Source organism: Mobula birostris, chromosome 6 (assembly GCF_030028105.1).
Source record: "Mobula birostris isolate sMobBir1 chromosome 6, sMobBir1.hap1, whole genome shotgun sequence".
Taxonomy (NCBI): Eukaryota; Metazoa; Chordata; class Chondrichthyes; order Myliobatiformes; family Myliobatidae; genus Mobula; species Mobula birostris.
Genome location: NC_092375.1, coordinates 47,309,334 through 47,326,067, shown reverse-complemented (window position 1 = coordinate 47,326,067; position 16,734 = coordinate 47,309,334). Strand labels below are relative to the sequence as shown.

Sequence of the window (16,734 nt, the reverse complement as noted above, 5' to 3'; positions counted from 1 at the left end):
AGCCAATGTCTAATCCAATTTACCACCTCTCCATGTATACCTAGCAACTGAATTTTCCTAACTAACCTCCCGTGCGGGACCTTGTCAAAGGCCTTACCGACGTCCATGTAGACAATAGCCACTGCCTTCCCTTCATCCACTTTCCTGGTAACCTCCTCGAAAAACTCCAATAGATTGGTCAAACATGACCTACCACTCACAAAGCCATGTTGACTCTCCCTAATAAGTCCCTGTCTATCCAAATGCTTGTAGATTCTGTCTCTTAGTACTCCCTCCAATAACTTACCTACTACTGACGTTAAACTTACTGGCCTATAATTTCCCGGATTACTTTTCGATCCTTTTTTAAACAACGGAACAACATGAGCCACTCTCCAATCCTCTGGCACCTCACCTGTAGACAACGACATTTTAAATATTTCTGCCAGGGCCCCTGCAATTTCAACACTAGTCTCCTTCAAGGTCCAAGGGAACACCCTGTCAGGTCCCGGGGATTTATCCACTTTAATTTTCCTCAAGACAGCAAGGACCTCCTCCTTTTCGATCTGTACAGTTTCCATGATCTCACTACTTGTTTCCCTTAATTCCACAGACTTCATGCCAGTTTCCTTAGTAAACACAGACGCAAAAACCTATTTAAGATCTCCCCCATTTCCTTTGGTTCCGCACATAGCCGACCACTCTGATCTTCAAGAGGACCAATTTTATCCCTTACAATCCTTTTGCTCTTAATATACCTGTAAAAGCTCTTTGGATTCTGATATATTTCTTGGCGAGCCACAGTAAGGCAAATAGCCATATGTATTTAAGATATTGTGATAATAGATGCTTAGCTTGAAGTAGGACATAAAGGAATACTAAATAATACTGGATACAAAGTGTTCAGAAAAGATGGGAAAAAAGGAGATGAATGGGGATCACTGTATGAAGAATATTTCAATGCTGGAGGGGTTTTGATATTCTTGAGGGGTGTTTAGCAGAATCCAGTTAGCGTTAATAGACAATAGAGATGTTATTATTTTGCTTAGTGTTTCCTATAGGCCACCAACTACTAGGAAGGATATAGATGGACAAATTTGTGTGGAAGTTGTTGAGGGACGTAATAGAGACTGAGATTATAAAGAGCTGAGAGGTAAAGATTTCTTAAACACATTCATGACAATTAATCAGTATGTAACTGCCCTAAAAGGGAAGGGAGAGGTGCTGGATCTGGATCTGATCATGTGGACCAAATGTCAGTAGAAGTAATAGTTAGGAATCATTATTGTTTTATCAGAATTATGTCAAATGTAAAAAATACAACCAAAACAATATCATTCCCAAGTTAAAAGAAGGGCAATTTTAACGGATGAAAACATAGCAGCTGAGGTAAACTGTATCTAAGGTTGGAAAGCAATACAAAAGCACACTCAAAGTGGAAGTGCATTTTAAAACCTAGGTAATACCTAGCAGAGGTAAACTAGATCAGCCAAAGGCACGCCTCACTGGATGAAGGTGAAAATATGTGAAACAAGGAGATACAATAGGGTTAGATTGATTTGGGAGTAGGTTAAAAGGTTGGCACATTGTGAGCCGAAGGGTCTGTACTGTGCTGTATTGTTTTATGTTCTATGTCAGTTTGATAATAAACAGGAACTAGGATAGGTACAGAAAGTTCACAGTAGCAAATAGAAAGAAGATAATAGACACAGGAAATGACAAATGAGATGTTAGATAAACTAAAAGTTGATTAAAAGATACTGAAAAAGCTACCTGAATGTAAGCCACCAGATCTGGCTAGGATGCATTCCAGATTACCAAGTAAATGTCAGGATGGAAATCTGCCAATAACTTTTAATCATCTCTGAATAGGGGTAGAATTAAAAGATTGGAGGATTCCAAAATTCCAACTATTAGCTTTTTATTCACAAAGGTACAGAGACCAGAGAATAGTATGGCACAGAGACAGGCCCTTCAGCTCACCAAGATGCCAATTTAAACTAATCCTTTCTGCCTGCACATCCTTGCTTGTTCATGTGCCTGTCTAACTACATAAGGATAACTCAGCCACTGCCATCTAATCAGTTTAACCCCTGTGATAGGGAAACTTTTAAAAAGGACTACCGAACATAAACATTGAATAAATATAATTGGTGGAAACCAGCATGGATTTGTAAAAGACAAGCTGTGTTCAGCTATTCTTCTTTTAAAATGATGTAATAAAAGATCACAGATTCCATTGCTGTAGTGTATTCTAAAATTTTAGGACTCTAAAAGGTATTTGATAAAACGTTCATGCTACGAATTATCAACAAGGTTAATCCTCTGGAATAAAAGATATAGAGGTATCCTGGATAATAAATTATATTGGTTTTATTTACATTGTAATGATTTTCAATTTAGAGTAGGGAAAAGGGAATGGGAATGGTTTTATCATTCTTGCATATTGTGGACACACACAGCTGAATTTGCATATTAAGCTTTTGATTATTATACATGAATATGTAGATTTCTCACTTCACAAATTAATATTTCTGCTTTTCTGTTCTTGCTTCCTAAATAGGCAACTGCCTGTTTTTGCATTATACTTTATCTAGAGTATTTTTGCTCAGAATTGTCAAAAATTATCTCTGAAGAGCTGGGCATTGCAAGCCATACTGTTGGCCATCAGAATCTGACCTTGAGAAGGTAGCAGTGAACCATCTTCTTCAAGCATAGTAATCCTTGTAGTGAAAGTACCATTGAGGATCTTGGTAGTGAGTTCCAGGATTTCGACCCAGACGATACAATTCCAAGTTAAGAATTTCACTTATCTGGATTAAGTTGTGGTCCAGGTCACAGTTCACCTATACCTTGCAAATGGTGGTAAGGTGTATATTATTTGCTACAGGGTACTTATCCTCCAACTTGAGTTGAGCTTCTGATCAAATGGTGACCCTCAGGATATTTATGGTGGCCACGGTAATGCCATTGAATATTAAAGGTAGGTGGTTAGATCTCCCCTTGTTGGAGATGGTTGTTATTTAGCAATCTTGTGGCACAAATGTTACTTATATTTATCAGGCTATGCTAAGATATCATCTTTCTGATGCTGAATGTAGGCATGGACCACTCCATTCCCATTGCATTCCTCTCAGGTTTCTCACCTCTTTAAAATACATGCTCGCATGATGTGAAATAAAAAGCTGAAGCAACTTCCAGTCAGTGTTCTGATGTTAAATTTTTTAAATGGGATACAGCAGCAGAGCACAAAGTTGCAGCAGCTCTCCAGCAATTACACCGGGGAATCTGCCTGGCTCTGCGCCGAGTTAGAATACAGAGGGCCTGCTAGTAGGAAGTAAGGTATGAAATAATTTACATTACTTTGCATGTAGTGGATTTTAGCATTTGATGTGTTCTTGGGTGCTTTGAGTTTGATTGTTTAAAATATTTTGCTTGATTCATTATTAATAGCTATGTGAATGTTTCTAAAAGCCAAAAATCAGAGAATGTTTAGATAGGTTTGACAGCTGGCTACCCTAAGCAGTATGCCCTAGCTAACTGTCAACACCTTATCCCCACGTGTTTCACAGTCATGTCTCATTCTACACCATCCACTGCACATGAAAGTATTTGGATCGTGCTGATTCATATTACCTCAAAGTGGCCTGGGTCACAGCAGCAAATCGAAACAGAGAGATTCCTCAAAGTTTACCATTTTGAAGTGTGAGTGTGAGTTGTTTGCTGCTAGCAGGGAACTGTGGCTCATCACTTTCTCAATCCACAAAAGATGTCTGCATTAATCTTTGTAAAGAATTTACAGTCATGGTTCAAGATGGCATCAACTAGTCAGTGCCATTCTAAAGTCAGAAGGTTCAAAGTATCTGGGTTGTTATTGCACTGTTACAGTGTCGGAGGCGATGTTTTCTGGATGACACATCCTATAGCACTATTACAATTAAGTGTAGGTAAGTTATTATCTTTGTCCTTCTCAATATCATAACATCAAGTAATCTGGTTACACATTACAACAGAAATTAGAATTGAAGAAAAAAGTTCACTGTTGTAAAGTCTCTAGACTTTCCCAGTTAATGATAGGCACTATAGAAGTTATTATACTGAAAAGCTTTCGATTCATCAGTTACTACATTACTAATGTTTGTAACATGATTTCATTGGACTAAGGCTAGAAGTTAATGGCCATATTTATTAAATCTCCAATATGAAGCATTTGCATCAACTCATAGTATCAGACATTAAGTACAATTATACTAATTAAAAACATCTATAGCAAGGTATTCAAAGCACTCTGTATTTTCTTAAAGAGCAATAATTTTAAACTATACACAATAAAGACTGTTTGCATGTTTTTCTTAAAAATCAAGTTAATTCTACTTTTTTTTTTACAATCCTCAGTTTAATTCCTTAAGGTTAATTCTTAGCATAAATTCCAGAAAAGTATTTGCTTTCCATGTAAAGTTCAATTTTTATTGATCATGGATTCATTTGCAAGTAAATAAATCATGAATTGAATTGAAATACTATTAACTTTATGTGCTGGATTAACTGTAGTTCCAAGAGAACACAAGTAGGGGCCTGGATTTTGCATTAAAATACTATGCAGGTTCCATCAGACAGAATCACCTGTATACTTGTCTGTAACATGCAAGGATAACAGCATGTTCCTTTCCAAGGTGTCTTGGACCTGCACAAATTTTACCCAAATATTATACTGTGAAGCATCCATTCGTTGGGATTGGCCATGAATATAACATCCCAGCTGTCTATGTAGTCAAAACGCAACCCAGGGCAGTACAATATGGAAAGTAGGCTGTTCATGCAACAGCCACCCCCACCCCCACCCCTCTGCATGCAGGTGATGAATCCAAATGAGTGGCAGAGACTGACACAGTTAGGCACTAGTGGCATCACGGGAATTGCCAGCCAATGTTGAGTTCAATGTCTTAGGAACTCCAGCTCCTGAATTTTCCTTAGGGTTTACTCCTAAAGCCTGCCCCATGAGTGGGTATAGCTGTAAGGCAGCAGAGGTTTATCAGTTTTCTTTCTCCTAGGTGAGCTGCCAACCACAACTGATTAGTCCTATCTGCCCAAAGCAACTGGTTTTGAGGCGCCAGTAACCACCTTTGCCCCTTCTCTTGTCAGTAGAAACAGTTCCTCCAGGCTTAGTAACTAAGTCACATGTGAAGGCCAGGAGCTGGACTTGATTGTCAGAGGTTATTTGAGACACATGTCACCAAGAGAATTTAATAGGTAGTGGGAGCATATTCCCACCATCATCCCCAACCCCTGGCTAGTAACATCTCTAGAAAACTACAGCTTTTCTACCCTAAAAGCTATCAAATATATCAGAAAGAGGTAAGGGTATGTATAAGTGAAAATCTAATAGTGATTAAATTTAATTACTAACTATTGCTGGAGAAGTTGTTTACAAATCTGAAGAATTCATTCACATTTTAAACTTAGGTGGAAATTTAACACAGAACTGTACAGCGCTGGACTCATGACGTGCCAAACTAATTAAACCAGAAATTATTTAAAAAGTAATTAATTATTAAAACGTTTTCCATTGATCATTCCGGCAACCATTTTTGTTTTTGAAACTGTGTATTGCAATGGAGGTAGGGAATGGACCTAGTAGTTGTGGTTCCTTGCATGCTTTGAAGACCAACTCCAAAGCATATCTATTGGACTTGTCAGATTCCCTACCCAAAATCAGTCAAATTAACTGGCTTGCCTTCACTGGAAAATAGGTTGTCTAATCGCCGAGAACAGAATTGGGGGTTAGGACAAAAGAAATCATCTCTTATCTTTCTTCCCACAAGCAATAGTGTAAAGGCACTTACAATTTCTCTAAAGACTTCCTTGTCTAGTGGAACTGCTGAATGCCTCTGGTAAAGCCTGTAAAATTCTTCTCAATCTACCTCCTGGGAACAGAGCTAAGTTATTAACAGTTAAATTTCCCCAGATGTTATATACTCCCATCAGTTCTGAAGCTCCCGACCAGTGACCTTCACTGTATATTTCAGCAAGGTTCAGTCTGATTTATTAAGGAGACACTCCCTAGCTTTTCCTATTCTCACACGTCACAGATTGCTTGTGTAGAGGATGTCATACAATTGCCAACAATATCAGTTATAAGCATAATAAACAACATTGTTCCTTCTGCAAAATCCAGGTCAATGCAAGTTCATCATATAGTTTTCCTAGTTAGTCTAACCAGCAGACAAGCTGGAAACTAGTCATTCCTGTGTTATTTCCTACCCAGGCTGGGAATGTTGATGTGAAATCCATCTGAATTCTTAGTACTTTTAAAATAAACTCCAGTGCAAATGAGGTATGGATCACATTTCCTGAACAACAGACGTATCAAAGAAATTAGGTACCTAATACACATCCCATGAGGATCATTCATTTATGAAGCAAATACATTGTTTTATTTGATATTCTAGAAGGAATCTTCTTCTGTTTCAGAATCTTTGTTTGGTTTCGTCAATCTTTCCAATTCCTCACCATCCTAAAAAATCAAAATAAAACAGGGTAATGAATCATTAATAGCAGATGTGTTAAGATTAATAATTTTTAAAACCTCACATACACTTACTTCATGTAACAATTTCCTATTGCCTATTACCATGCTTACCATTAGTATCACTTTCCTTACAAAGGAATGTTTGCAGCAGCTTATCATAGGTATTTGACAGTTACATGGAATCATTGTTTTAACACAAGTCAGCAACTGATCACTTAAACTGGAAATCCTGTACGTGTTAGAACAACTGGATTATTCAGGATGGTAAATTTGCTGTCATCTGATGTCAGCAAGCAGTAACAGCCCAAACATTTTTTTTTCCCTTATCCATAAGCTTGTGCCATTGCCTTACACATCACCCGTGAGTTAGGCAGCTCCTCTGGTTAACTATAAAAATGGAATGCCATGTAGTGATCTACATTAAAAGGTATATTCAAAATTGTATGATTCATTGCTTTTACAAGAATATACTTCCACTGAAAGATATAGGAGGCACTGGTGAGGAAATTACCACAGATCACGATGGTAACCTAGAGGGAAAAAAAATTTTATCTGTTCTCAAAGAACCGTTTGACATGCTGGATGGGTCAAATGATAAATACTATTATAATTGTTAATATTACTACAAAGTTCATGTCAGTACCATGGTTGTTTCTCACATGAATATTCTATTAAACTGTTCGTGTTCCATATAACTGACACTTTTAAAATAAGGCTGTTTATGCTTGTTGAATGAAACTTGCACCATCCTATAACTAGCTAAATGACAAGATATGCCATCAAGCAGCATTGATGGTTTGGAGGCGGTGACAGCTAGCAGCTTTAAATTCTTGGACATTTACATTTTAGATGACCTGGGCCCAGCATCATGAATCTGGTATGACAATTCAAATGCACATTAACAAGAGGCTGCAGAGAGTAGTAGTCACAGCCTGGTCTATCACAGGCACAGCATCTACATGAGGTGCTGTCTCAAGACAGCATCTATCATATGACTATAAAAGGAAAAGGCTACAGAAAGTGTTCAATGCAGCCCAGTCCATCACAGGCAAAACTATCCCCACCGTTGAGCACATTTACGTGGAACGCTGCCACAAGAAAGCAGCATCCATTATCAAAGTTCCCCACCATCCAGACCATGCCCTCTTCTTACTACTAGCTTCGGGCAGCAGATACAGAAGCCTTAGGTCCCACACTACCAAGTTCAGAAAGCTATTGCCCTACAACCATCAGGCTCCTGATCCAGTGTGGATAACTTCAATCACAACTATTCTGAACTGATTCTATGACCTAGACTCACTTTCAAGGACTCCTTACAACTCACATTCTCAGTATTATTTTTTATTTGCAGAGTTTGTCTTTTGTGCATAGGTTTTATCAGTCTTTGGCTGTGTATAGTTTTCCATAAGTTCTTTTGTATCTTTTTTCCTGTGATGCAAGAAATAAACTTCCAGGTAGTATATGGTAACATATACAGTCCATACTTTGATAATATATTTACTTTGAATTTGATTTACCTTGACTAGACTAGAAATTTTAATTTAATGCCAGTGTGGGCAATTTAGACCCAAACAATTCACAATATTAAAATGCAGAAGTAGAATAGAAAAATGATGGAAATAAGATGAGCAAGATTTTGTAATTTGCCATCAGCTATTTTGGAAGGAAGGGTAGTGATGCCCTCTCCTCAAAGAACCACACAAAATACATTCTCTCTCAGTATCTAGCAAGTGGAAAAAGTGAACGCACTAGTTACATTTGCAAGATTGGGCATGGTGCAGGATACCACTGACTGCACTGACAAAGCTTTGCTTGCATTAAATGTTAATTCTACCCTGTACAGGAACCTAAAGGGATTGTACTCAGTAAATCATCTCAATGCTCACTATCCAGTCATGTTACTTTGATTTTGCACAGTTCTACTCTATTATAACATTTGAGCAACACAGTAAATGTCTATGCTTGTTCAAATGATATAATAGCGTAAAAATATATAGAATAGTTCCATTTGAGTCTGACACCCACACCTATGCAGCCACAAGGATACAAGTTATTAAGACACATTAAAAGCTAAAGTGAACCAATGACATGTTTAAGTATTAAATATGCTACTGCTCCACAAGATTCCTACAGTACTCAGCAGTGCAGCTGAAGATTCATGGTGACTTGTTGCAAACTGCCATCATGAGGAAGTGAGTACACAAGAAAAAAATAGGAATAGCAGAGACAGGAAGGTGCTGTGATGCTTGAATTGTGCTGAATCCTGCACTCCAATCCTTCTGTCTTCTTTTGGGTTGATGAAATTTACTAGACTTTGTTGCTATAAACAAAGATTAATAAAAAGTATCAACTTAAGAAAAGCAATGGTTTTAACTTTAGGACAGAGGGCAGATACTCAGAATCAGAATTAATATCACCGGCAAGTGTCATGAAATTTGTTGACTTTGTGGCAGCGGTACAATGCAAAACATAATAATAGAGGGAAAAAACACAATATATAAAATAGTTTAATTAAATAAGTAGTGCAAAAATAGAGATCAAAAAGTAGTGAGGTAGTGTTCATGGGTTCAATGTCCATTCAGAAATCAGATGGCAGAGGGGAAGAAGCTGTTCCTGAATCATTGAGTGTGTGCCTTCATGCTTCTGTACCTCCTTACTGATCGTAGCAATAAGAAGGCGGCATGACTTGGGTAATAGGGACCCTTAATGATGGACACCGCTATTTTTAGTCATCACTCCTTGAAGATGTCCTGGATACTATTGAGGCTAGTGCTCATGATGGAGCCGACTAAGTTTACAACTCTCTGCAGCTTACTTCATTCCTGTGCAGTAGCCCCAACCACCCCCCACCCCCACATCAGACAGTGATGCAGCCAGTTAGAATGCTCTCCATGGTACATCTGTAGAAATTTTTTAAGTGTTTTTGGAGACGTACCAAAACTTCTCAAACTGCTAATGAAATATAGCCACTGTTGTGCCTTCTTTGTAGTTGTATCGATATGTTGGGTCCAGGTTAGATCCTCAGAGATAATGACACCCAGGAACTTGAAATTGCTCACACTTTCCACTTCTGATCCCTCTATGAGAACTGGTGTGTGTTCCCTTTCTGAAGTCCACTATCAGTTCTTTGGTCTTACTGACTTTGAGTGCACGGTCGTTGCTATGACACCACTCAATTCGCTGATATATCTCACTCCTCTTGTCACCATTTGGAAATTCTGACAACAATGGTTGTATTGTCAGCAAATTTATAGAAGACATTTGAGCTGTGCCTATCCACACAATCACGGGTGTAGGGAGAGTAGAACAGTGGGCTAAGCCATATCCCTAAGGTGTGCCAGTGTTGATTGTCAGTGAGGTGGATATGTTATTTCCAATCCACACACATTGTGGACTACTGGTTAGGAAGTCGAGGATCCAGTTGTAGAGGGAGGTACAGAGGCTCAGGTTCTGGAGCTTTTGATTAGAACTGTAGGAATGATTGTGTTAAATGCTGAGCTATAGTCAATGAACAGCATCTGACATAGGTACTTGTATCGCTTAGGTGATCCAAGGCCACCTAAAGAGCCAATGAGATCGCATCCACCATAGACCTATTCTGGCAATACGCAAATTGCAGTGGGTCTAGGTACTTGCAGATACAGGAGTTAATTCGAGCCATAACCAATCTCTTAACGCACTTCATCAAGTGCTACTGGATGATAGTCATTAAGGCAGCTCACCCTGCTCTTCTTGGGTGATGCCATAATCGTTGCCCTTTTGAAGCAGGTGGGAACTTCTGACTGTAGTGAGGCGAAATTGAAAATGCCTTTGAACACCCCCCACCAATTGGTTGGCACAGGTTTTCAGAGCTCTACCAGGTAGTCTATCTGGGCCTGTTGCCTTGCGAGGGTTCACCCTCTAGAAAGACAACCTGATGTCAGCTTCTGACATAGATATCACAGGGTCACCAGGTGCCGCAGGGATCCGCATAGCTGTAGTTTTATTCTCCCTTTCAAAGTGAGATAAAAGGCATTGAGCTCTCTTCATAAATTAATCAAAAGATTCTTCAATTCTGCATGGTTCTTCAGTAATAACTCCTTAATGTTCTTCAATACCAAGTACAACAAATGTTTTTTTTAAGAGTCATTATTACATAGAACATAGAATAGTACAGCACATTACAGGCCCTTCGGCCCACAATGTTGTGCCAACCCTCAAACCCTACCTCCCATATAACCCCCCACCTTAAATTCCTCCATATACCTGTCTAGTAGTCTCTTAAACTTCAGGAGTGTATCTGCCTCCACCACTGACTCAGGCAGTGCATTCCATGCACCAACCACTCCCTGAGTAAAAAACCTTCCTCTAATATCCCCCTTGAACTTCCCACCCCTTACTTTAAAGCCATGTCCTCTTGTATTGAGCAGTAGTGCCCTGGGGAAGAGGCACTGGCTATCCACTCTATCTGTTCCTCCTATCATCTTGTACACCTCTATCATGTCTCCTCTCATCCTCCTTCTCTCCAAAGAGTAAAGCCCGAGCTCCCTTAATCTCTGATCATAATGCATACTCTCAAAACTAGGCAGCATCCTGGTAAACCTCCTCTGTACCTTTTCCAATGCTTCCACATCCTTCCTATAGTGAGGCAACCAGAACTGGACACGGTACTCCAAGTATGGCCTAACCAGAGTTTTATAGAACTGCATCATTACATCGCGACTCTTAAACTCTATCCCTCGACTTATGAAAGCTATCACCCCATAAGCTTTCTTAACTACCTTATCTACCTGTGAGGCAACTTTCAGGGATCTGTGGACATGTACCCCCAGATCCCTCTGCTCCTCCACACTACCAAGTATCCTGCCATTTACTTTGTACTCTGCCTTGGAGTTTGTCCTTCCAAAATGTACCACCTCACACTTCTCCGGGTTGAACTCCATCTGCCACTTCTCAGCCCACTCCTGCATCCTATCAATGTCTCTCTGCAATCTTCGACAATCCTCTACACTATCTACAACACCACCAACCTTTGTGTTGTCTGCAAACTTGCCAACCCACCCTTCTACCCCCACATCCAGGTCGTTAATAAAAATCACAAAAAGTAGAGGTCCCAGAACAGATCCTTGTGGGACACCACTAGTCACAATCCTCCAATCTGAATGTACTCCCTCCACCACGACCCTCTGCCTTCTGCAGGCAAGCCAATTCTGATTCCACCTGGCCAAACTTCCCTGGATCCCATGCCTTCTGACTTTCTGAATAAGCCCACCGTGTGGAACCTTGTCAAATGCCTTACTAAAATCCATATAGATCACATCCACTGCACTACCCTCATCTATATGCCTGGTCACCTCCTCAAAGAACTCTATCAGGCTTGTTAGACATGATCTGCCCTTCACAAAGCCATGCTGACTGTCCATGATCAGACCATGATTCTCTAAATGTCCATAGATCCTACCTCTAAGAATCTTTTCCAACAACTTTCCCACCATAGACGTAAGGCTCACTGGTCTATAATTCTTTGTAAGTATTATTCTTTGTAAGTAGGCAGTTTTTTTAAAAAAGAAGTTCAAAAATAAAATAACATATACATAATAGCCTTGAAATTACCACGTTGAATTATTTAGTCAATTATTAAACACATTAACAAGTAAAAATTTTCCACACTCAAAGGCGAAGCTCTATCACTTGTACAATCCATGTCAAAATGAGATACACTCCAATGTGTGACATTGCCACAGGTGGTATAATCAGAACTAGTTAGCTCATTTCATCCTCAAGCACTTATAAATGCATAATTCCATAATCAGAAATAGATATTCATGGTTACTGCATGCTTGCTCAAAGACAGGATATGACAAAAACCATGACATAGGAGCAGAATTAGGCCATTCGGCCCTTAGATCTGCTCTGCCATTTGACCATGGCTGATCCATTTCCATCCCTACCCCATTTTCCTGCCTTTTCCCCGTAACCTTTCATGCCCAGACTTATCAAGAATCTATTAATCTCTGCCTTAAATACACCTAATGACCTGGCCTCCACAGCTGCCTGTGACAATGATAGATTCACCGTCCTCTGGCTCAAGAAATTCCTCTTCATCTCTGTTCTAAATGGTCATCCCTCTACTCTGAGGTTGTGTGCCCTCTGATGGGATTGGTCAAACAAATACTATTAAATATCCTCAATATTACTACACACTCAACTGGGACCATTTAATTGATTGTTTTTTCACATACTGTATATACCATATTTAAATATTTGGATTCCATATTACTCAAAATCTGATAAGGCTGCTTATTATTGATGATTGTAAAAAAAAATTCCTTTGTAAAGTGTTAAATAACTTTATCTGGGAAATCAGTGAAAATTAGAAGTACTTCACATTTTATCCCGAATGCCATTCTTTGTTCATTAAGACACCCAACCTATCTGGAGCTTTGAAATAAAAAGGGATGGAGAGGGACAGGTAATGAGAAAGCAAATACCTCAGTCATTGGAGGAAATTAATAACAAACTGTCAGTTATAATAGATATTTCCATTATTCTACCCAAATAAATGTAATTTAAAAAGTGAAGCAATATCAAAATAAAATCTTAACAGAAGCTACATTGGGAAGAAAGAAACAGATTTTGTCAAGAAAATTTCCTAACTGATTATAAGTAAAAGCAGAAATGCAGGAACAATTCACGTAGTTAAACAGCATCTGAAGATAGAAAGGCCAGTTAATACCTTAGGTATCCGTGGTTGTATTAGTTTACCTAATTGATTTGTATTTTTTTACTCTAGATCAACAATATTTGTTGTTCTTATTAGTTTCCCTAGGAAAAATAATCTTCCAGAAGGAAGTGCTTTACTCTTTTCCATTGACGGTGTCATATCCTGGCCTTGTGCCTCACTGTGCTTCGGTTCATATAGCATGATTAAATTTCACCATGGTCATAACTGTATTAAAAAGGACTTTAAAATGTACATTATGAATAGTGTTAGAATGCCTTATGCAACAAGTACAGGTGAAAATCCTTCAGTCTAAATCCTTGCATGCATGTAAATACATGACAATTTTAACTTGGCAATATAAATGACCAATTGTGAGCATACTAACTATTTACGGGTTGTTGTAAGCTACATCAGTACAAAACTATACTCGAGAATATGTAAGCATTTCACAGAGGAGATGAATTTACTAATTTTTTTAATAAAATAAGATACATTGTGAACATATGAACTACCTACCCCACTGGAACGTTCTAGAATTTCACCATTTATAACCTTTAGTCTCTCTTGTTGTAGCGTATACACTGGATCCTTTATCCTGCTGGAATTGTAGATAAATATTGCCAGGAATACCACAGGAACTTCTAACAAAAAAGTCAGTGAAGGTTTAAAATCAAATTCAAAGATGGATACTGTAGTAATGATAACAGTTATTATTTGGGCTGTGAGGACATGAAACATATTGTCCCTGAATTTCAGGATAAAAGCCACAGATAGTCCAAAGGCAGCTGTAGTAAAGATTAAAGCCACAGAAAACACATTGTGTCCATAGAAAAACCCACAATTTCGGATGTGGGTACGGGATTCAGATTGAAGTAGTAATATCAATCCATTGAATATAACACCAAAAAAGTACAGTTTACTATTTTGAATGAAAATACTTTCAGTCAGTTGATCTCCTTCTTTCAGCATTTTTTCATTATAAATATTAGCCATTGAAGAAACAAAACACTGTATAATTATAAAAAGGTGGCCAAAACCAAGGTTAAGTTCTTTGAATGAATTAGTATCCCATTTTGGAGTTGCTGCGGGATGGATCAGCTGGTGTTGTGCATTTTTAATCTGAGATGTCCCAAGTGGGAAGCAGCTATCTGAGGCATTGAAGTGCACGTAATGATTCGAAATGTGCCTGGATACACTGTCTTGTGCTTCTCCAGTCCCTGATACAAGAGCCACAATGGAAAGGAATAAAATCACCAGTGATGCCCATTGCACTGAGGACAGGCGCCGCCTATTGGAAAACAGAAAAACAGCATTACTCAATTTACTAACCCCATCTTGAGTAGCAAAATACATTTAACTCACAGAATAATTAACAATTTGACATTTTTGTAATATCCAAGCTACTAATTGAACAGGTCTGTATGATAGTCATATAATCAACCAATATTTTTCTAACAACTTTCTAACAGTATTTTATTGAACTAGGAATAGTCTTACAGTGATTATGAACAGCTTCCTTTCGTGGCATACCAATACAGCACAACTTAGATCTTGAACACTAGAACTTTAAAAATTCAGTTTTCATATAAATGTTGTAACAGGCACTATGATGAGTGAATCTCAAAAACAATTATTGAATTAATCTTTTATTCAATAAGCTTCATGACAACTAGATCAAAGGAATTACAATTTAACTATACATCTCAATTACCTTATGAATAATGGCCAATTAAGAAATAATTACATAATTTATTTCTTTTAATAATAGATTGATAGCAGCTTTGGTGAAAGCCCAAGCAATTCACTTGAGCATACCATATAGATTTGTGTACTGAATGCAGATTTGTCAGAATGTTTGCAGTAAAAGAGAATATTAAATAAGTCACTTTGTTCAGCCTTCATTCTAATTATCAAATTACTACATAAATTATTTAATCAACTTACTTGAGGACAACTCTGAACAGAAGAGCAGTTGTGATAATAACAAAATTCGAAAACAACACTGCCATTGCCTATACAAGAAATACCAGAAAGAAAATTTGTTAGCTATGCAAGCAAAAGCCATAGACTTAACATGTTAAGTATTTACTGTGATATACTACTGCATGATATATAAAGTGTAAAAGACAGGTGAGAGTGTATATCGGACCGCTAGAAAGCAATGCTGGATAGGTAGAGATAGGGGACAATGAAATGGCGGATGAACTGCGTAAGTATTTTTCAGTCTTCACTGTGGAAGACAATAGAATGATGGAAGTTCCAGGTGTCAGGGGGCATGAAGTGTGTGAAGTTACCATAACTAGAGAGCAGACTCTTGCGAAACTGATGGGTCTGAAGGTAGATAAGTCACTTGGACCAGATGGTCTACACCCTAGCGTTCAGAAAGAGGTGGGTGAAGAGATCATGGAGGTATTAGTAGTGATCTTTCATGAATCACTAGATCTTGGAACTGTTCCAGAAGACTGGAAAATTGCAAATGTCACTGCACTCTTCAAGAAGGGAGAAAGGCAGAAGAAGATGTTGGAGTTGATTATTAAGGATGAGGTCTCAAGGTACTTGGAGGCAAGTGATAAAATAGTCAGCATGGTTTCTGAAAGGGAAGATCTTGCCTGACATATTTGTTAGAATTCTTTGAAGAAATAATGAGCACACTAGACAAAGGAGAATCAGTTGATGTTATGTGCTTGGATTTTCAGGAGGCCTTTGACAAGGTGCCACACGAGGCTGCTTAACAAGATAAGAGGCCGTGGTAAGATTCTAGCATGGATAAGGCAGTGGCTGATTGGCAGGAGCCAAAGAGTGGGCATAAAAAGAGCCTTTTCTGGCTAGCTGCCAGTGACTAGTGGTGTTCCACAGGGGTCTGTGTTGAGATTGATTCTTTTAATGTTATATGCAAATGATTTGGATTATGGCATTGATAGCTTTGTTGAAAAGTTTGCAGATGATATGAAGATTGGTAGAGGGGCTGGTGGTTTTGAGGAAGTAGAGAGGCTACAGATGGACTTAGACAGATTAGGAGAACGGGCAAAGAAATGGCACATGGAATACAGTGTCGGGCAGTGATGGCCATGCACTTTGGCAGAAGAAGTGAAAGAGCTGACTATTTTTTAAATGGAGAGAAAATACAAAAAACTGAGGTGCAAAGGGACTTGGGAGACCTTGTGCAGGATTCCCTAAAGGTTAATTTGTAGGTTGAGTCTGTGGTGAGGAAGGAAAATGCGATGTTAGCACTCATTTCAAGAGAACTAGAATACAAGAGGAAGGATGTAATTTTGAGACTTTATAAAGCACCGTGTGGCCTCACTTGCAGTTGGTGTGAGCAGTTTTGGTCCCTTATCTTAAAAAGGATGTGCTGAAACTGGAGAGGGTTCAAAGAAGATTCACAAAAACGAGTCCAGGATTGAATGGTTTGTCATATGAAGAGCGTTAGATGGCTCTGGGCCAATACTCACTAGAATACAGAAGAATGAGGAAGGCCTTTGAGTGAACAGTAGTCTTTGGGGTAACTGCAAGTCTGTGTCTT

General features: G+C 38.6%; 1 protein-coding gene across 2 annotated transcripts in view; it reads right to left on the bottom strand.

Moving 5' to 3' along the window:
• Nucleotides 1–4,353: 4,353 nt before the first annotated feature.
• slc35a5 (solute carrier family 35 member A5) overlaps nt 4,354–16,734 on the bottom strand; it is a 62,875-nt gene continuing 50,494 nt past the window's right edge. For both annotated transcript variants that reach the window (XM_072260429.1, XM_072260430.1), the window contains 3 exons: nt 15,156–15,223; nt 13,728–14,499; nt 4,354–6,493 (listed from right to left, as the gene is read on the bottom strand). In XM_072260429.1, coding sequence (XP_072116530.1) covers nt 6,425–6,493; nt 13,728–14,499; nt 15,156–15,223 — 909 coding nt within the window. In that variant the 3' untranslated portion in view covers nt 4,354–6,424. The remainder of the gene's footprint in view (nt 6,494–13,727; nt 14,500–15,155; nt 15,224–16,734) is intronic.